Source organism: Schistocerca gregaria, chromosome 2 (assembly GCF_023897955.1).
Source record: "Schistocerca gregaria isolate iqSchGreg1 chromosome 2, iqSchGreg1.2, whole genome shotgun sequence".
NCBI classification, from domain to species: Eukaryota; Metazoa; Arthropoda; class Insecta; order Orthoptera; family Acrididae; genus Schistocerca; species Schistocerca gregaria.
In genome coordinates this window covers 395,153,512-395,176,635 of record NC_064921.1, presented here as the reverse complement: position 1 = coordinate 395,176,635, position 23,124 = coordinate 395,153,512, and the positions used below count along the sequence as shown (strand labels likewise).

The window sequence follows — 23,124 nt, the reverse complement described above, 5'->3', positions numbered from 1 at the left end:
GTCTTCCTTCACATTTAATTTTCTGCACTGAGGTCAGATCGAAGGACTTGCACTAGGTGGCCAACCTACTCCTAGCCATTAATGACATGAAATATACAATTTTATAGTTTGACTTCCAATTTAGATTCTCTTCACTATAAACATACAAGAATTTATAAAATTCTGCTTTATTTGTTGAGTTTTACCCTCATGCATTATTTTCAGGTTACTAGTCAGGCCTTGTATAGTACAGAATTGCTTACATTGTTTTTATCTAAGTTTTGTCAGAGCCCATTTGCTCAGAAACACTTAATAATTTTCAAGAACGCTTTATTTGCTTTTTCTGATGTTGAAGTGTCTTCATTAAGCTTGAATATGGAGTTATATGTGGCACATACACATAAATATTTGCAAAATATAGTAACTTGTTTGAAATTTAGGAATGCTTACAACAACTTCATAACAAGTTTATTCTGTAATGAAAGTCACAAATGATTCATGCCAATAAGAGGTGAAAAGTGAAATTCAGAAACATAATACTAAAAAGCAAATATTTACTACACTCTGCTGAACAATCATTGTCTCAGAAGCGACAGGTGTACACAACTCTAACTCTTTCATGATAGACCCAGAAACACAAAAATGTCTGCAAAACAGCAAAACTTTCTTTGAAATTATAAGGGGCAGTCAAATGTAAACTGAACACCCACCGCAATTTGACTGTGGAATGTTTCTATTTAATCACCACTCACATTGAAGACATTTATCTCACCAGGAAATGAGATGATCAATTCCAGTTTCATAGAACATGGCTGAGTGCTGACAGATCCACAACCACAACCCCTCATGCACTTACTTGTTTGACTGAAACCAGCATCCATGCATGTATTTCTTCAGGTTGCCAATGATCTGAGCTGTATGGAGGATGTTGCAGTATTCCCCAACCATGTCACTGAAGTGTAGCCTTCATGTCACTGGCAGTTTGGGGGCAGGCATTATCATGCAATGGGACGATTCCATCCAACAGTACTCTTGGGTATTTGGACTTTCTGGCATTTCACAGATTCTGTAAAGTGTCTTCATAGAGCTGTGCATTGATTGTGGTTCCACGTTCAAGGAACTTGATGAGCAGGGGTTCCTTGCAGTCAAAGAAGAAGGTCATCATGACCTTACTGGAATTTGTATGAACATATTTGGTTTTCTTCAGAGGGGGGGGGGGGGGGGGGGGGGGGGAGGTGGGAGATTTCAAATGTTGGCTTTGCCATTTACCCTAGGGCTACCGGAATGTTGCTGGATGGAATCATCCCATTGCATGATAACACCTGCTCCAAGCTTCCAATTGGACAAAGGCTATGCTTTAGCAATCTGGTTGAGGAACTCATTTTACTAAGATTAGAAACTTCTCTTGATGTTGTATTGAGAAACACTGCAACATTACCCATACAGCCTGGATCTTCCACCATGTGATTTCCACATTTTTGGTAACCTGAAGAAAGATGTGTGGACGTCAGTTTCAGTTGGACGAGGAAGTGCAGGGGTGGGTGTGTTGTGGATCTGTCAGCAGCTGACCGTGTTGTATGAAATACGAATTGATCATCTTGTCTCCCATTGGGATAAATGTCTTAACATGAGTGGTGATTAGTTTTGAATGTAGACCTTCCATGGTCCCGTTGCAGCAGGTATTCGGTTTTCATTTGACTGCCACTCATAGATAATATCAGCTCTTTCTTGGCATGATCATCTACACCAAATACGAATTCTTGAATAACAGAAACTGATTAAAAAGTATTTGTACATTTGTAAATAAGTATTAAAACACGTTAACTTTTAGGAGACATATGTAATTGTTGTACAACCAATATTTTCCACAATCTTAATACTTGTTACGGATATAATCTATGGAACTAAAAATCAGCTAAGTAACTTTAAAAAGGTAAAAATGTACAAATATGTAATAGGTGGCCACTTAATGGTTTTGATAAAGTAAAAATAAAACAAAGACTTAGGCTGAGGGTAATGATGAAGATAATATACATTTATCAGAAATTTCAATGTATTTTACACTTAGTCAGTAAAGGCTTATATCACAAGAAATTTCTATGAAAGCATTTATTTTGATGTTATTATTTTACAAAATTATTTTTTGTACAGATTACTAATATTTACAAAACCCTACCTGTTGTTACATTATATATGTAACACTTATCTTAAGGAAATTTTTAATTCAGTCTTTTACAGCTACAACTCAGTAGTTGCCACATCCCAGTACTTCTGCATGCGGCTGTCTGTTTCCAATGAGTCCTGATTTGCACCTCGTTCCTGGATAACAGCAAAGTTATATTCTAGATTATATGGCATTAGTCTCTGTAAGCTGCCAAAATAAGCGGCATTTGGTCCCCCATTCAATGTTTGTCTACACGATCCAAACCTATTTGACCTACTGATAGGGTTAAAAGACCTAGCACTACCAAAATGTCGAGACAAGAATGGAGCAATAGATCCAGAAGGAGCAGCACTATCAGAGAGATGAGGACTGCTGTGAGAAAGACCTTTACCTTGGCAAAATGAGGATGTTGCATGCTGTGGCCAGGAAGGATCTAGCAATGTAGCTGAACTGGCAGCCCTTAGTCCACAGTTTCTAACAAAACCACGAGAAAGTGTGTCAAGTTCTTTGTCAAAAAGTAGTTGAGTGTTTTGTTCAAGCATGTATTCCCAGCACTTGAACTGTTCTTCAGAAAGTTGTGTGCCTGATTTTTCAGAACTTGTCTCATCTTCCTCACCATCTGCAAGATGACCATTGGAATACATGTCAACTTTGGCACGGATTGCTTTGAGAACACCACTATTACTCCTTCTGCTGTCCCTATAGCTCCTCCTTTCTATAGTAGGACCTACTGCAGAAATTTTCTTTGTACCATTTTCATGCATCAAAACAGACTGTTGATGTGGCACAGTATTCTGAAATTTTCCCTTCGAAAATGGCATAGTTCGATTAACACCACTGTTCCACTGCTGCGTGTAGCGTGCTGCATCTCGTCCCTCTGCAACACTCACTTTTCTTCCAACGTAGTCACTGTTAGCATGATCACTTTGCCCACTGGGTGAAGATCTGTCTGTTTCAGGTAGAATATGAGAGTCAGTGCATTCATTATTTACATTATTTCCATACCGCAAGTTACACTCAGTTCCATAGAAATGGTCTGGAACACTTTGACAACAGCAACAACCTGCATCTGCTGCCTGTGACCTGCATAGTGTTCTATGACATGAAGTATGCACTGGCACATCATTGTCACTGTCAACTGAAAACTGCTGCTTTGTTTTACCAATAGTATGCCTGAGTTCCCTCATCAAATGGTCCATGTCAGATCCAAGGTTATAGAAACGTACAACAATTATGCTTATGTTTTCATCACATCCATAGCTCTGAGCCATATCCTGGAGCTTTTTGGCAGCTAAGATGGCATTACTGACGTGCCGCACCTCTTCAACTGCTTCAGAAACACTGATAACTTCCCAGAAACTGTAACAAAAGACATGCGTAAGTTACTGTAATTATATTCAAAAAGTGTATAGTGGTCCGCATCCCTAAAAGTCTTAGCTCGAGGCACAGTGCCATTAAATTATTTAACTGTTACTGTAAGTTCCAATTTATATAAATGGAATCAGATTTCATTTATTCATAAAAATTATGATATTTTTTGTATAAGTACTGTACTAGTTTATATGTAAATTGCTATAGCTCCTTGTTAATCATGGATTAGGTCAACTCAAGGAAATAAGTCTGAAAACATGCCCATCTTCTTCTACTGATGTGCATAATTAAAAATAGAAATAGCATCTGTAATTAATGATAACTTTTTGTTTACTATCTGGCATGAACTAAGGGAAACAGACAGAGAGAGGAAAAAAAGAAAGGTGAGTGAAAGGACACCGGTAGGGAGGGGGGTGGGAGGGGAGGGGAGGGGGGGAGGGAGGGAGGGAGGGAGGGAGGGGGAAAGAGAGAGAGAGTGAGACAGACAGAGAGAGAGAGAGAGAGAGAGAGAGAGAGAGAGAGAGAGAGAGAGAGAGAGAGGGAGGGAGAGAGGGAGAGATTGTTAGTACCTCTCTTCTGATGAGCTGCTTTTACAGTTCATTTCCAATTGGTTGCAAATGTTATTTCATGAAAAGAAGGAAGATGTGGGGTTTAATGTCCCATCAATGATGGGGTCATTAGAGACTGAGTACAATATCAGATTGAGAAATAAGAGGAAAGGAATTTGGCCACATTCTTTTCAAAGGAAAGGCTAAGTGAGTATGATTGTCTTTATTTGTTTGAATTTGTTAAATGACTACAGAAATTTCCACCTCTCTTTTACAGTAAAACAGACAGTATGACTGCAGAATCCTAAAGTACATACCCTTTGTTAGCAATGATCAGAAATTCATCATGCTCTTCCAGTACAATTTCACTAATACATGGATCAGGAATTACCAATGGATACATAGCACTGCAGCCCAGTTGACTACGCTGTTTAGTGTTCTGAAATCAGACAGCAAATCACTCATTACATGTACAGGTCATCTAATGAAAGCATTGTTACAAACATACTGATATATTCTTTTGATTACAATTTATCATTTTACTTTTCTCATTTATTTACTCATTCTTCATGTTATGAATTACATAAAACTAAATTCAGTCATAACCTGTCTTAACCTGTAGATTACAGCACAAAAGAAAACATTCACGGATGGTGACTGAATTGAAAAATAGAAAAGCACTTATTGTAAACCACTTCTGTAAACAATACCAACTAGCTTGTGTGTTTACATGGTATTCAAATTCAACTTTTTAGAAAAGCTACAATTGTGTAGATGCAAGATTTTGTTTTATTCTGCTAAATTGTTGCTGTGTGGAAAATGTTTGTGTAAAACTGGAGGCTTAGTTTACAGCAGTATTACAAATTTCCTGAAGAGGCACCTCTACATAAGTTTAGTTTCTGATTTTACACACTACTGGATATTCATACTCATTACTGCAGAATAAATACTTATTGATATTTTTATGAAGCAACAGGAACTGGAAAGATTCTACAAGCATTCCTGTTTGCAAATGACCACAATGAGATATATCTGTATGTCAAAAACAAGCCAAATTGAAATTTTTATCTGCGTATTGGTGTATCAATTAGTGTGTGTTCTGTTGTCCATTGACATTAAGAAACTTTGGGTGCTAAGTTTCATTTAGTGTGTGGTGATTAACACATATTTAAACTTATGGATCGAGGTGATGCATGAATTGTATCAAATATGAGACATGTGTGCTCTTTTGATCTTTAGTTGGGATAGCTTGTACAGTTCAGTGACAATAAAATTTGATGCATTACAATTACAGAAAAGGTAAGCTTTGAATTCTGTTTCTTCAGATTTGTGACTTTTAATTCATTTTGTAGACATGTCCAATAAGAATGTTGTGTTAAATTGATAATAGGACATCTAGCATAAGTCTTGCCAGGGACCTAGGGATTCTTACGCTTACACGGCAATACACATATTCCCTAAAGGTGTCTGTAGTATATTCAGGGCTGGGCACTGCATTTTGGTCAGCACAAGCACAAATACACTTGAAATTGTTGGTCAACAGAAGAGTCATAGATTTGCTTATCGCCAAGCTTCCTGCAGCCGCCACATTGTCTGTGGTGCAAGCTGTGGCAATACATGGTGTGCTGATTGCAGTAAACAGTGTGGCAATCACAGGCACCTACCTATGTCACATGGTCACATGTCAACATAACGCCACACTGGTATTCCTCTGCTGAAGAGTCCTTAGGTCACCGTTCAGCCCCTTGATGGCCAGTTCAGCTCCGGGTTCCAGACTAACAACCAGCCACCCCTAAGGCTACACTTCAAACCATATCTGCCACTGCCACCACCCATCAGACATACTTTCTTGCACCTTCACTAGGATCACAGCCACCAGGCAGATGTCAGCTGCTCTGGAATGTCCCACTACACTGGACCTGTGGCCTCTGTCAAAATCACAGCCACTGCATCTGAAAGACACTTTGTAAGGCTAATTTCCTCAACTCATCACCACTACCGATGATCTGGTCTTTGCCATTTTGGCCTCCGCTATGCACCATTACAGAAAGACATTCCAGTTGTACTCAAATGTGAACCTTCATCTTCCACAACTGTACTATGCTAGTCCATAATGAATAAATAAATAGTTATTACTTCAATGCATTTTGATCATTTGCACTTTTTGCACACCTCTTGGCCAAGTGTTACTATAGTTGGTGATGAGGATAATGATTTCGTGATGGTGTGACAATCATAGTTCATGTGGGTTGTCAGTAGGGTGCTTGCTCAAGATTCGGCATCTCCAGTGCCTACCGGTACACATGGTTCCCCAGTTGCTCTGGAAGGGGCTGCTATGCCAGTTCCTGGTATCATCCATCACCCAACCCACTTCCCTCTCTCATGCTGAGCCCATCATTGGAAAGCTGTGTTGCATTTCACCAGGGTGACACATCATTGCCAGTTCTGTTCCCATGGGTGGCAGTGCCTGGACAAGGTAAGGACAATGAGGCTGCATCTATATATGTGTTCCAATGCTCACTGATATGCCTTCATTCATTTTGCTGGAGCTGGGTTTCATCCTTCCCTATTTTTCATGTGTTTTTCAAGCTCATCAATATTGCTTGTGTACAATCATCTTTCTGGAGCAGGGTACTCATGTCCTTGTGTTGTGTCAGTCTACATTCAAATCCTACATGTGTGTCCAACTTTGTACCACACCAGGAACATTCATGCGTTACTACAGTGCAAGTGTGTCGACTGTGTGCTGGACATGGACTGTTAACTCTTGCTTTCCATAACTATGTTAATTTGTTTGGTTGTCTCAGTTCTGGTAGGTGTTCCTTTGCCATCTCAGCAGATGAAAATTCTTTACATTGTTCTCTCTTCTATGTAATTCGGGTGATCCATTCGTGTCTTTTTCCAGAGGTGCAGTCTCTTGCTTCTTGTTGTCTGTCTGAGAATTTTTTGCATTTCTGTGTACATTCAGGTTCTAATTCATGTGCAGCATATTTTCACTCACTAGAGCTCTTGTTGTCTCCAGCCCCTCAATTCAGGGGTTGGGCAACTTGGGACCTGCTGCAGAGCATCATTCGGCCCATTCAGCATCTCCATTTTTTTCTGCAGCCTTCATACATAGCATCAAGTAGTTTTAGTGGCAAGCTGGGTCACCTGCCATCAAGTTCATTACAATGTAGTTGTGAAGAGCAACATCCCATTTCTTGTTTATGGAGTTCTATACCAGATGTCACTCTGGCAGTGAGCCAGACGTTGAATGTGACGCCAGCAGACACAGATCCTTTCATCATCAGCCATGTTACAGTTGACCCTCCTGACATTGTCAGCCCTGTTGTGGCCAGCCTTCCTGTCTTTGCCAGCCTTGTCAGCATCGATCCCCGTTCACTTGCTGGCCCTGTCACAGACAGCCTTCTAGTTGCCATTGTCACAGCCACCTCTGCGACCGTCCCTGCGGCCTCTTCCACGGTCATCACAGGCTCTGTGGTTTCTAGCTCCTCATGATGTCATCCCTGGTATTTTAATCATTCTTCTGTAGCATCACATTTCAAAGTCTTCTATTCTATTTTTATTTGAACCATTTATTATCCATATTTTACTTCTTTACAAGTTTATGCTCAATGTTATCTAAATATTCCTTTTCAGAAATACTTTTCTTGATAGTGCTGATCTGCAATTCATATCCTTTCTACTTTTGTCACTGGCAGTTATTTTGCTGTACAAATAGCAAACTACTTATTCTATTTTTAGTTCTTATTTTCAAATCTTAATTCTGTTAGCAATGCTTGATGTAATTTGACAACGCTCCACAACCCCTGTTTTACTTTTGTCGGTGTTTATCTTATAACATCTTTTCATTATACTGTCCATTTATGATTATTTTTTCTCAGTTGGGGTTCCCGATCACACAAAACTTTTAGAAAAATGTCATTCACCTTTGACTGTTAAAGCTCTTTATTTATAACATCCATTACTGCAATTTTGGGTGTTTAACCATTTTGAAGTGCAATGCAGAGCAAATGATGTACATCAACTCTTGTCTAATTTCAAAAATATCAGACCTGTATCTATATGGTAGGGCTAGTTCTGGCAGAATGCACAACAGACACACACAAACACACAGTGTAGCAGCAGAGATCTGTCTGTGTGCATTTCTATGTGCACTATAGCTTATTAAACAATATGTGCAAAGGCTAGCAAACTTTTTGTTCTCTTTTGTGTGTGCCAATGACTCAACACTTCTCCTACTTGGAGAGTTGTCCCCTTTAAAAATGGTTCAAATGGTTCTAAGCACTGTGGGACTTAACACCTGAGGTCATCAGTCCCCTAGACTTAGAACTACTTAAACCTAACTAACAACCTAAGGCCATCACACACAGTGGCCGGCTGTCTCCTTTATTCCTAAATTATTTATAGACATTTATTTATGTCAGCATCACATACACAAGCTGACAATTTAACACTGTTGGCATCTTTTGCTACACTACTGCCATTGTTCACAACTGCCATCAAACAGTGAACACGTGAGAAGGAAGTGAGTCAAGATTATGGGCTATAACTGTGGCCTGCTTTTTTGCTCAAATTGTAGATAACACTTTGTCCTCTGTATTTTACTCCAGATACCATGACAAAATTCAAAGAGTGTATTCCAATCAACATTGTCAAAGCTTTTTATAAATCTGCAATTGCCATAAAATCTAGTCTATCATCTAGGATAAGTTGTAGGGTGAGTATTGCCCAAAGAGTTCCTTCATTTCTCCAGACCCCAAATTGAACCTGCCCAAGTTGACTCTATCAATCTTCCTACTCTTCTGAAAATATTCATGTTAGTATTTTGCAACCATGATTTATGATATAATGGTTCAGTATTATCCACACCTGTCATTATCTGCCTTATCACATTCTACACGAACTTTGACAATACTCTTATAGCTTGCATAGTTTGTGGAATACCTGTAGTTTTGTAATGGACAATTCTTCCAAGGATGTCAATAATCTGTGGGACTATCATCTATTCCACATGCTTTGTTTGAACTTACATCTTTCAGTGCTCTGTCAAATACTTCCTACAATACTGTTATGAAAATGATAGACCGCCAGTCGCCATAGAGAGGGCATACTGAGTAGCAGACAGGCACAATGAAAAGACTGTTATACATTTTTACTTTTGTTTAAAATGCCTTCTTCTGAAGTAGAAAACACAAACACATTCACACAAGCATAACTCATAGACAGATGACCACTGTCTCTGGTCACTGTGGCTGGATTGACTTCTAACTATGCCTGATGGGAGCAGCAATCTGAACTGAGTGGAAGGTGTAGGCTTCAGATGGAAGAGAGGGAGGTAATAGAAGGGTGAGGTGGCAAAAAGTGTAATGCTACTTGTGGGAGCATGCAGGGATATGGTTGGGACAGGATAGGGCTGCTAGGTGCAGTCTGGAGGTTTGGGGGAGGGGAGGGGGGGCTGGAAAAGGAGAGAAGGAGAAAAGGACTGGTGGGTGGTTTGGTGGAACAGAAGGCTGTGTTGTGCTCTAATGGGAGCAGGGAAGAGGATTGGTAATTGGAAGACAGGGACTATTAAAGGTTGGGGCCATGGAGATTGAGGGAGTGTAGGATATATTGCAGGGAGGGTTCCCACCTGCATAATTCAGAAAAGGTGGTATTGGTAGGAAGGATTCAGATGGCACAGGCTGTGAAGCAGTCATTGAAGTGAAGTATATTGTGTTGGGTAGCATATTCAGCTGTCTCTTGGTCATAGTTTGTCAGCGGCCATTTGTGTGGACAGACAGCTTGTTAGTCGTCCAACCCATGCAGAAAGCAGCACAATAGTTGCAGCTTAGTTTTTTAGATCACATGTCTGCTTTCACAAGTAGCCATGCCTTTGATGGGATGAAAGATGCCTGTAACCAAATTGGGCCATGGGTGTGAGCCATCAGGTGAGGTGTTGGGAGCTCAGGTTGAGTAGGGAAGGACAAGGGAATTGCTACATTTGGTGTGGAAGGAGTGGGAAGGATATTGGTTATAATACTCCTCCAAGGTAAGACGAGATGTAGCTGAAACACTGTTGGTGAATGTGATTGAGTTTCTCCAGTCCTGGGTGGTACTGAGTCATGAGGGGAGTGTTCCTTTGTGGCTGGGTGGTGGGTATGTGGGAGTTGGTAAGTGACTGGCGAGACAAGGTATGGGTTATCTGTTTCTGTAAAAGGTTGGGTGGATAATTTTGGTCTGTGGGTGCCTAGGTGAGATCCTAGGTGTATTTGGAGAAGTACTGCTCATCACTGAATATGTGATGACTGCAGATGAAGTAGCTTATTGGTAAGGAATGAGTAGCTCCTGTCAAAGTGTAGGTATTGCTAATGGTTGAAGGTTTGATATGGACAGAGAAATTGATGTAGCCGTTCTTGAGGTGGAGGTCAATATGAAAGAAAGTGCCTTGTTGGGTTGTAGAGGATCATATGAAGTGAATGGAGGGGAAGGTATTGAGATTCTGGAGCAAAGTGAATAGGTTGTCCTACCCCAAAGGCATCATCAATGAATCTGAACCAGATGAGGATTTTAGGATTCCGGGTGGTTATGAAAGGTTCCCCTGAAGTCCTGTTAATAGGTCGGCATAGGATGATGCCATGCAGGTGCCCATGCTGTACCATGTATATGTCTGCAGCTGATGCCTTCAAAGGAGAAGTAATTATGGGCAAGGATATAGTTGGTCATGCTGATCAGGAAGATGATCTTAGGTTTGGAGTCTGTTGAGCATTAGTAGACAAGTGTTTAATAGAGGCAAGGCCATGGACATTGGAATGTTAGTGTAGAGGAAGGTGGGACGGCATAAACAATGATGAGCAGGATGCTGTTTGGTGAAGGAACACAAACTGTGGAGAGTCAGTGAAATAAATAGTTAGTGTCAACTCTGTCCATATCAAATATACCAACCAGCAGCAATACCTCCACTTTGACAGCTGTCACTCTTTCCATATAAGATGCCCCTTCTCTACAGCCTAGCCAACAGTGATCATCACATCTGGAGCAGTCCCTCTCTAAACGTACCTAAGGTCTCACTGAGGCCTTCACAGATGATAATTACCCTCCCAACATTGTGCAGAAACAGATTTCCCATGCCCTCCCTCTCCAGTCATCTATTGTTTCCAACATACCCACCATCCTGCCACAAGAAAGCACTCTCCTCATGACTCAGTACCATCCAGGACTGGAGCAACTGAATTGCATTCTCCACGAAAGTTTTGACTACTCCTTGTCATGTCCTGCAATGAAGAATATCCCATCCACTATCCTTCCCACCTTTCCACTCCAATATTCCACTGTTCACCGAACCTATGTGTTATCCTTGTCCATCCTTACACAACCCCTGCTTCCAAGACTTTGCCTCGTGTCCCATATCAATCCAATAGACGTAGATGGAAGACCTGTCCTATACATCCCCACACCACCACCTACTCCAATCTGGTCTCACCTCATCAAAGGTGGGCTACTTATGAAAGCAGGCTTGTGATCTACAATCTAAGCTGCAGCCACTGTTCTACTTTCAATGTGGGCAATGATGACTAGCAAGCTGATGTCTACATGAATGGCCACCAACAAACTGTGGCCAAGAGACAGCTAGACTACACAGTTGCTGAACATGCTGCCCAACATAATGTGCTTCGCTTCAATGACTGCTTCACAGCTTGTGCCATCTGGATCCTTCCCATCAACACCAGCTTTTCTGAATGGCAAAGATGGGAACTCTCCCGGCAATGTTGTGTAATCCCATGGCCTCAACTTTTGCTAGTTCTTGTCCTCCAGCTACCTATCCCATATTCTGCTCCTACTCCAGCACAACACAGCTATCTAACCCACTAGTCCTTTTTCCCTTCTCTATTTCTCACCTTTTCTGTCCCCCCCCCCCCCCCCATTTCCCATCAATGAAACCTCCCAACTGCACCAAGCAGACCTACCCTGTCCCCACCAGCTCCCTGAATGCTCTCACAAGCAACACTACACTTTCCCCCCATCCCACCTGCTATCCCCCCCCTCCCCCCCCCCCCCACACCTCCCTGTCTCAGGATTCCTCCTTACACCCACCACCTACACTGAATTGCTGCTCCCTTAGGTGCAGTTATGTCTCAGTCTGGCCACAGTCAGCAGTACCAGTGGTCATGTGTGTGTGAGTTGAGCTTGTGGGCATGTATGTGCATTTTCTACTTCATAGGAAGGCATCTGGGCCAAAAGCTAAAGTGCATGGTAGTCTTTTAATTGTGTCTGCCTGCAACTTAATGGCTCCTCTATATAGGGGGTCACAGTCTATCTTTTCACAATATTGTTATTATTCCATCCTGGACCTTCCATTGTTTGACTTCTCACAATATCATATTTTTCATCTTATTTTCATCACTTCCTCTTCCCTTTCCTTAATTTTGTCTTCAAGGTTTTTTTTCCTTTGTATAATCATTATATATATTTCTTCTACCTTCCGGTCTTCCATTCTTTGCTTAGCATTGGCTTAATGGCTTTTTTTTTCCTCTCCAAAGGTACTTTTAATTTTTCTTATTGTTGGCATCTGTGTTTCCCATAAAAATGATATGAAACCTCTCACATTCCTGTACTTATGGAGTGTCCTAATACTCAATGGCATAGAAATTTCCAACCATAATGACATTAAGTATATTGTGAATGTGCACATTGGACCACTTGTCATATGCAAGATGGCAGGTGAGTAATACGGCATCATAAATCAATGAAGTGTTGATCTTAACTGCAGATACTTTTGGTGGACACCATCTACAAAGCAGTGCAATATGTATAGGGTAGGAAAATTCAGTTCAAGATGTCCCTTTGATAATAGCATCAAAATGAGAGGAACTTAGGTTCAGTGACATATAAGATGTCAACCGCGTACATTTGTGGAAACTGGTGATGTGTGATATAGCATAGAATTAGCATGGAAACCAAAACAACACTCTGCATAGGACACATGCTGAAGATCACCAAATAGAAGAGGATTCTGTCTACCACTAAGCTACACTGACTGAAATGGGACGTGTCACACCAGGAACATCTTGACTGAACAATACAAAAATATTCTCCACTATTTCCATGTCTATTAAATATGGTGATTAAAATTTCATTCTTATGCAAGCTTGTTTTCACTACAGAAAAAAGCTGTTCCTACAGATGAAGAATGGTGTGAGTATAGCTTGGTTACTGGGTGCGTCTAAAGTTACTGATACTTTGTGGATGGAAATCACAACACAGCAGGCCAGATGATGTGCATGTGCAACTTATTGCCACCTTCCTAGCCTAGAGGAAGCTCAGATCATTGGTAAGAGGGAAAAATGCTACAAATGTGACATAAAGGGTTATTTTTTTGCTTATGATTAAAACAAAAATGTTATAATTTGAGTTCACAGAGTAATGATAAGTAAAAAATAAAAAGGGATTTAATTTTTGTGGTAAAATTGCTTGAGGTTACTGGTAGCAGATTTGTTTCTGTTTGAATTGTTGTATCCATTATAGCTTTCAAAAAGATATTTGTTGATCAAGTTGCTGTGTTTACATTTATCACAGTTTGAATGGTATTATCCATTATAGCCTTCACAAAGGTGTTTGTTGAGCAGGTTAACAAAGTTTCTTTCCATATGATGATGCTGTGCTCCAAGGCGACAGGCCTTGTTCACATATCTCACATTGTCCAGTACCAGTTTCCTGAGCACAATGATGAATTGTTGCATCTTCCATGGCCAGTATAGTTACCAGATCTCAGTGTCATTGAGAGAGAAGGGTCTGTCATTGATGTCCACCTCCATAATGATTACCTGAACTTGCATCTATTTTGCAGAACGAAAGGTATAAGATTCCCTTAAAAATGATACAGGACCTGCATCCATTCGGAGATGGAAGCTGTTTTAAATGCCAACAGCTTTCTTCCACCATATTAAGCATGTAGTGAGTTGTGTTTGTGTGTTTCCATATTTTTTCCATCCCTTGTGGTTTTATTAAGAAAACAACAAAATAATAATACCAATAATCTCATTGGTCTGCTGCAAAAATAAAATGGAGCAAAAAGTGGCAGACATTCAAAAATACTTTTACATATTTTGGGGAAAGTTTCCTTAGATCAAAACAAGAAAAACTGCTTGTATAAACATTCGCTCAAAATTCAAACCATGCAAAGTCTACATTTGAAGAATAATGATATGGAAAATAACCAATGTTTGAAAATATAATGCAGTACATAATGCAGTATTTTCATATCCTTTTAAGTATTTTCTCATGCCACCACTGAGCAGGTGGATTTTTTATCTGTACAACTATACAGGGTGTCCCAAAAAAAAGACCTGATTTTAAATAGAATTATTTATTAGGAAGAAGGGCTGAACACCAAGAAATTGTATACTAAATCACTCAGAAAAGACAGAAGTTTATAAAAATCCATCATAAATGTTCAATATGTCCTCTACTGGCTGCACGGACGACATCTAGACAACAGCCGAATTCATCCCAAACCGAGCGTAAGGTGTCTTCTGTTACTGAAGATACAGCAGCTGATATTCTGGTTTTTAGTTCATCAATGTCACGAGGTAAGGGAGGAACGTAAACACATTGTTTAACATATCCCCAAAGGAAGAAATCACATGGTGTTAAGTCAGGGGACCTAGGAGGCCAAGAGTGTAAAGCCTGGTCTTGCGGTCCTGTACACCCTATCCGACATTGAGGCATGTTGGCATTGAGGAAACTGTGCACATTGTTGTGCCAGTGCGATGGTGCTCCATCTTGCTGATAGATGAAATTGTCAGAGTCAAGTTGTGGGAATAACAAGTCCCGTAGCATTGCAAGATTTGTTCCATTGTTTGTTCAGGAACGTGTGGCCGGCCAGGACTTCCATCTTTACAGAGGCACCCTGTTTCTTCAAACTATTTATACCACTGTTGAATGTTCTTTGGTGATGGTGGCTTAGAATTAAATCAAATATGAAACGCCCACTGAACTGCGATCACTGATTGAGTACGACTAAATTCAATAACACAATACACCTTCTGTTGCGCGGACGCCATATTGTATGAAACTGGCTGCATACTCCAGGTCAGCGCTTGTAGTGACATCTTGACATCTATCAGATTTTTTCTGAACCTCTAGACCATGCCGATCAGATCTAGTGCTGTTTCAGTTACCTAGCGACATTTGTCTCAATGTTATTACAGGTTAAAATTGGGTCATTCTTTTTTAGACACCCTGTATTATAATAATATGGGAATGATAGACTGCTACTGCATAGAGGAAGCGTTGAGTCACAGACAAAAATAACAAAAAAGAAAACTAAGGTCAAGAGATAAATGGACCACACAGTTGCTGAACATCCCAGTTAACATGATGTGCATCATTTCAATGACTGGTTCACAGCCTGTGCCATCTGGATCCTTCCCACGATTACGAGTTTTTATGAATTTTGCAGGTGGGAATTCTCCCAACAACAAAGCCTTCCTCACTGCAATCCTCCTTTTTTCAGACTTAGCTTGTCTTTGCCCCTTGTGCCTACCCTCTTCCCTGCTCTCGATAGAGTACACACACGCCCTCTACCCCACCAACACTCCTACTAGTGTTTTCCCCTTCTCTACTCCTCCTCCACCTCACCAACCCCCACGGGCATCTTCCCCTATCCCTACGCTGCTATCCCTCTCCATCCCCACCCCATGCCTTTTTACACCTGTGATGCACCCTAGCAGATTCTGCTCACATCAGATACAGAAGTAATCACAGTCGGAGACAGTACACACGTGTATGTGAGTTGTTCCGTGAATGGGTGAGAGTTCTGTTTCTGAGGAAGACTTTGTCTGAAAGCTTACAGGGTGTGGCTAAAAGACCTCCCATATTTCAAAAAGTACTTAGAAACAACCAAACAAAGATACAGAGAAAATACTTTTATTTGTGAACAACAAATACTATGCCATTTTACTTTAGCTGATTTTTAAAGCTTCATCCAGTAAATGGTGGTGTACATTACTAATACATTGGTGAAGTCTTTCCTGGAAGTTGTCCATAGTATTTCACACCATTTCCAGTGGAATGGCAGCCACTTCCTGAGTGATTGCCATTTAAGTGCTTGCAGGGTTGTGGGGTGATGTTTGTACACTTGAGCCGTTCAGTGTCCCCAAAGAAAAAAAAATTATAAGGTGATGAACTGGTGACTTTGGGGTCAGACAATGTCTCCTTGTGAAGAGAGATGTCTACAAAACAACTCTCTCAAAATATTTAGAGAATGCTGAGATGTTTAAAATGTGGCTACATCTAGTTGGAACCAGACCTTTCCCTCCTCATGGTCCCCAATTAATTGGTTTAACTTAGGCTGGGGGAGGCCTCTGTTGTGTGACAGAAGTGATTTGAATTAAAAATTATAATCATGCCATCTTCTTTGAAAAAGTAATGGACTCCAACACCAAACTCATCAATAGTTCACCAAACCGTCACATGATGGCCGAGAAGGGTCACTGATGAAGTTCCTGAAAGTTTTCTGCTGCCCAATAGCAGAAATTTTGTTTATTTATAGTGCCTAACAAATGGAAGGGGGGGCTCATCTAAGAAATCAAAACAGCACCAGTGGTAATGCTCTGAAGAATTTACTCACACACACAGCTCAACAAGTTTCAAAATGTCTCTCACTTAATTCTTGGGTAACCATTGTTTAGTATGGGTGCATGTGAAGATCTCTGTGCAGAATTCTTCTTACACTCCAGTCAGAAAGTCCAGGGGCAACTGTATGTTCATGTGCTGAATGCTTTGGAGACCGCTGCATTTTCCAGTGTCATTACAGTGCAAGGTAGGCCAGTTGTTTTTCTTTCCAGTGCAGAAACTAATGCTCTAATGTCTGATACTCAAACTCAAATACTTTTCCTTTCAGGAACAGAATCATGTTGGTTAAGTTTGAACCAAATGCAAAATGCTCACTGAGTAGTAATCACAGAACCACCATTATGAATATACTCCTCCACAACAAAAGCTTATGCTCACCTAGCCAAGCCATTGCACCCATTGAACCATTGCACCCATTGAAAATGGTAGGTATACAGCTATTGATCATTATCCCTTCTACATCAGTATCCCCACTACAGCTCACCTAGAAGGCTCTCCAAATACAGGGGATCTTTTACTAGATCACGTGTATTTCCAGCAGTCTTCTTTGTTGTGCCTGTCTGTGACTCATCACCTCCTTTAGCAATCTATTCTTTCCATATTGTTGAAAACCCAAAAATCCTTTGTTTATTAATAAAATTTTATGTTTAACACATCAGTGTCACATTTGCAACTAGTAAATGTCATCATATCAGAAACTCGTATCTTCAAAATGTCCTCCTCTTGATTCCACACATGCATGCCTTTGCTGCATTGTGGACTATCATGTCGTTTCAAATGCTCCCAGATGATCCCAAATGGTACTATGTGCTGTAGCCACCAGAAAGATCGCGGGCGTCGCACATCGGCACGGCGCGTCACGCACGGTAGTTCCCGCATGTAGAGTCCCGTCCACCAGAGGGCACGAGAGAATTCGGACGCGACCTCTGCCGGCAGAGGCAGCACAGGCCGTGCCCAGTCAGTTAACATCGGGAATGCCTAGGACACAGTCCCGGTCTACGCTAAGTGAAGTGCGACGTAAACGTGAACAGTGTTACTACACAATTGGCGACGAGCAGGGTCGTTCTTTCGCGTGTTGCGTCGTTGTTCCGGTTTCTCCACGGCATGGAGGATTTAGTGCGGGTTTTGGCTGAGCAGCAGACGGAGCTCATGGACACCATGAAACAAGTGCTTCCGGCGTTGCTCTCCACGCAGTCTGCTCCAGCGCCGTTGCCTCCTCCCTTTCCCCCGTATGACGAGACGGCGGAGGATTGGGACGCATATGAACATCGCCTTTGGCAGCATTTCCAGGCGTTTCATGTTGCCGATGCGGAGGTATGTCGTGCTCTCTTCTTGTCTTGGATCTCTCCCTCGCTGTATCAAGTTTTGCGGCAGGAACCCTCGTCCTTGTCTTTTGACGCATTGTGTGCATTGCTGTCTTCATATTATCGCCGCCGCACGCATGTTGGCTAGGGTCGAGTTCTATCAATACAAGAAACAGCCCGATCAGTCTTGCCGGGCGTGGGCCGCTACCCTGCACGGTCTTAGTCGCAAGTGTCATTTTATGACGGAGCAGTCGCGAGTCGTATGCCCACGTTATGGTACACGACGTCACTGTTCGTTCGGCCCCTGATAGGGAGGTCCGGCAACGGGCCCTGCAGTTAGAAGACTCTTCCCTTGAGGAAATCCTGTCCATTGCTCAATCGTATGAAATCTCTGACGCCGCAGGACAACAGCTGGAAGCGTGGTGCGACGTCGCGGCGGTTCAGCGCGGCACGGGCGCGTCCACTGTGTCCGGGGTGGACGACGTGCGAGCGGTACAATCCGGCCGTTATGGCCGCTCCCGCACGGCGCGTAAACAGAATTCCGGCCGCCGGCCCCTGTTGCAGTCCTGTGCGCCATGCTATATACATCACGATCGGTCAGAGAGCCCTAGCGTTGGGCCGTTTGTCGCAAATGTAATAAAAAAAGTCACATTGCTAAAGTTTACCGCTCAGCCTCAAAAGAATCGAAGGAAGCAGGTACAGAGGACATGGACGTTGACATCCAGGAAGTTTCATCGGGCCAGGCTCCCGACGCATCGGCACGCAAACTCTTTATCGAGGTGTCGGTTCGGTCGCGTCGGTTACAACTGCAAGTAGATACGGGCGCGGCAGTTTCGTTGTTAAATGCACAAACTTATTCCGACCTTGGATCGCTCCCATTGGCGCCAGTTTACCGGCGTCTACGCGGTTATCGTAAACAGTTCATTCCACTACTGGGTCAATTCACTACCAACGTGACTTAGAAATCAGTCACTCGGCCTATTACTTTTATTGTTTCAGTGATGCGAGCTCCGCTAACCCTTTGGGCCTGGATGCCTTTCAAGCTTTCGGTTTTTCTATCGCTGACACCATTCAGTTGGTCTCCGAAGATGTTCCCTATCAATCATTGGAATCTTTGATCTCAGACTTTCCAGATATCTTTGAAGAGGGTCTGGGGCGTGTTTCAGATTTTGAGGCTCACTTAACGTTGAAGGCGTCGGGCTCGCCCGCGTTTTCTACGCACACAGCAGATCCCCTTGGCTCTCCGCCCTCAGGTAAAGGAAGAGCTAGACCGGCTGACAGCCCTAGGGGTCGTTCTTCCCATTTCTTCTAGTGAGTGGGCTTCGCCCCTCGTTATTGTAAGGAAGCCCTCGGGAAAATTACGTCTTTGTGGTGATTTCAAGGCCACCATTAATTCCTATCCTTTGCCTCGTGCTGATGAATTGTTCTCCTCCATGGCGGGAGGCCAATATTTTTCGAAAATTGATCTTTCGGAGGCTTATCATCAGATACCACTTGATGAAGACTCCAAACAGCTGGCGGTCGTCAACACCCTGTTTGGCCTTTACCAATACCAGCGGTTGGCCTTCGGAATATCCAGTGCCCCGGCTATATTCCAGCGTTATCTTGAGCACATCACGTCGACAATCCCTCATTGTATTAATTACCTGGATGACATAATTGTCACAGGCCGCAGCACGAAGGACCACTTGCACAACCTTCGCACCCTCTTTCTCAAATTCAGTTTCGTTGCAACCTTCGTAAGTCAAACTTCTTCCATCCGTCCATTCAGTATGTGGGGTACACCATCTCTCGGCATGGCATCCAGCCATTGTCTACACTGTTACCAAGTTTCACCCTTTCTTGTATGGCACGAAGTTTCAGTTAAACACTGACCATAAGCCGTTAATATTGTTATTTGGCCCCGCCTCTCAGATTCCGGATAGGGCGGCCCACAAACTACAGTGCTGGGCCTTGTTCCTCTCTAAGTACCATTATGACATTTTCCTGTCTTCCGGTGGGCCCGTATCCTACGTTCGATTGAGAGGAGATTGTGTGTTTTCATTTGGATGTGGCGTCCCACCAAGCGGTTGATGGCTTCCCGACCACTAGTTGTCGAGTTGCCAGGGAAACGGCAGCTGACCCGGTTCTTCAGCAAGTAGTTCGCCTCATTCAGCAGGGATGGTCATCCCGCCCTCCAGGCCAGGCCTTGGACCCTCTTCGTAATTATTTTATTCTACGAGACCGCCTCTCGATTTTGGAAGGTGTTCTCCTTCTGGCTACCAAGGATACAGCTCCTCGCTTGGTTGTTCCTGCAAGTTTACGAAGGGAGGTCCTCACGTTATTACATGCAGGGCACTGGGGTGTTTTCCATACTAAAACCTTGGCTCGCAGACACGTGTACTGGCCTGGTATTGACATAGAAACTGAGCACTTGGTGGCCGCCTGTTCCCAGTGTGCAAGCCAACAGGCATCTCCCAGGGCAGCGTTCTCTTCATGGACGCCGGCAACCCAAGCATGGGAACGTGTTCACATCGATTTTGCAGGCCCATTTCTCAATGGCTTTTGGCTCATTGTCATTGATGCTTATTCCCGATTCCCATATGTGGTTCGCTGCTCCTCAATCACTTCAGAAGTTGCAGTCCAGGCACTAGCAAAAACCTTTTCTGTGGAAGGTCTGCCAATCACCCTGGTCTCAGACAATGGACCACAGTTTATTTCGCAGACCTTCCAGGATTTTTGTAGGCGTTTCAGTATTCGGCACGTTTGCTCTCCCCCCTTCCATCCACAATCGAATGGGGAAGCTGAGCGCATGGTGCGCACATTTAAGACGCAGATGAAAAAGTATGTGCACGTGTTTCCGGCGGAGGAGGCATTGACGTTTTTCCTGATGGCCTACCGAACCACACCAATGGGAGAACGCAGCCCCGCAGAGCTCTTCCATGGGCGCCAACCTAGGACTCTGCTGCACCTCCACCGGCCTGTTCCTCACCAGTCTTCGCAAAACGGAGTACCTGGCTTTCCACTGGGTATGTCGGTCTGGGCACGGGGTTTGGTCGCAATCCACGTTGGATACCGGCAGTGGTCCTGCGCCGAAATGGCCGCCGGCTCTATACCTTGCAGGCGAGGGACCAGGTGGTACGTCATCACCAAAATCATCTACGTCCACGTGTTGGCACCCACCCTCCGACCTCTTGGACACCGGCTTCCCCATTGCCGGCACCCATGTTGGTTTCTCAGGGGACGTTACCACCTCTCCCCACTGTGACTCTGCCACACTGCAATGGTTCTCAGCCTTGGCAGCCTCCAGTAGCTCCAGCACCGGCATCGCCATCGTTAGCGATGCCCCAGCGAGAGCCGGCCCCCCTCGCAGGCCCCGTTTCTCAGGAGGCTGGTTCACCTGTGGTCGTCCCTTCCCCATTGTCCCCGCCACTGGGTCTTGCCCCTCCCGAGGTGGAACAGGATCCGGAGTTCAACTGCTTGTCACCCATTCTGTCCCGGGCTCCGGTGGTAGAACGATGGGGCCCACTTCGTGTGGGTCACTTCCAGCCGTATTCGAAGGTTTTGGCTCGAGGGTTGGCAGATACCCTTGACTCCGGCCTTCCAATGGATGTGGAGATCATCGTTCCTGCCCGATGCTCCACCTTCCGATGCAGTGATCACAGTGGCTTCACCCCCCAAAGGAGGAGGAGTGGAGTAGCCACCAGAAAGATCGCGGGCGTCGCACATCGGCACGGCGCGTCACGGACGGTAGTTGCCGCAAGTAGTCCCATCCACCAGAGGGCACGCAAGAATTCGGATGCAACCTCTTCCGGCGTAACAACAACAACTCAGGCAGCATGGGCTGTGCCCAGTCAGTTAACATCGAGCATGCCTAGGACACAGTCCCGGTCTACGCTAAGTGAAGTGTGATGTAAACGTGAACAGTGTTACTACACTATGTTGGTTGTAACAGGCTTCCATGAAAAGTTGATGAAGAGTATCTGCATCCACATTGCCTGCTGCATAAACCAATTGTTTAAGTTGCCCCTAGATGTAAAAATACAAAGGACTAAGTTCAGGAGAACATGCAGGTCACAGAACTCATATTTTTCTACCATTCCATCCGTCATGGTAGTTCATCTCAAAAAATGAGACTAAAAAATGCTGGAGTCCCATCATACATATACCACGTTTCCTCTTACTTGAGGGGCACATCTTCAGAAGTCTTCGAGAGTGTTCTGAATAAGGTGCCTGTAGCACCTGTAACATATTTTGGGAGAATGTATAGACCTACCAGATGGTTACCTACAATTTCATCTCACACATTAGGTTAAACTGACATCAATGCCTAGCCTGAGCTGTAGCACAAGGACTTAGATGTCCCATATGTATTGGGTGTCGTTATTTATTATTCCATCTGTTCTGAACATTGTCTTGTCTGTAAACAAAACTGAAGAGGAAAACATTAGTTTAACAGTTTGTGCAAGAAACTGTCAGCAAGTTCTCCCATGATGGGTGACCAACAGGAGGTAAAATGGCACTACACATATAGAAGATGATGTGGGTACATGGGCTGCTCATGAAGTATCCTCAGTGCTGAACTTTGAGATGTACGTTATGCCAGGGGCACTTGTTTTGTGGTGACATCTGGATCTTCGACAGCCTGTAGGCTGTGTTCTTCCTGCTAAGGCATATGAACAATTCTTGTTCTTCCTTGTTAAATATATTGTGTAGTACTATGGATTTTGTCTCACCAGTGTGATGATAAACAGTAACAAAGGCTGGGTGACCTGGCTGTCTTAGGTCTGGAAATGCCATCTGCTGCAGCTATGCGGCCTTGAATCCATTACATTTCAGGCAGTTATACTCAATAACCTATACTGCATGCTCATGAAATGAATATCCTACCATGGTTGAGCAGAATACTTTCAGTTAATTTAGTACACGTAACAACTGAAACATCAAAAGCAGACTGATCACAAATGACAAGTGTAAACAAATCTCCAGGGCATTACATTGATATTTAGGATACAAAGGATTCAATATGTCAAAGCCTTCCATGAATGAGCGCAATATACAACCATCTAGGATACGATGGAGACAGTGAATCAAAGCCTGAAGTTATTGGGTTGTACCTGGCTAGCTGTTGAACACAAATGTTTATTAATAACTCAAAAATTAA

General features: G+C 43.1%; 1 protein-coding gene across 1 annotated transcript in view; it reads right to left on the bottom strand.

Annotated features, from left to right (window-relative positions):
- Positions 1–236: 236 nt before the first annotated feature.
- Positions 237–23,124, bottom strand: part of LOC126322142 (protein phosphatase PHLPP-like protein) — a 413,563-nt gene continuing 390,675 nt past the window's right edge. The window contains exons 18-19 of the mRNA XM_049994260.1: positions 4,380–4,501; positions 237–3,502 (exon numbers count right to left, since the gene is read on the bottom strand). Of these exons, the coding sequence (XP_049850217.1) occupies positions 2,218–3,502; positions 4,380–4,501 (1,407 nt within the window). The 3' untranslated portion in view covers positions 237–2,217. The remainder of the gene's footprint in view (positions 3,503–4,379; positions 4,502–23,124) is intronic.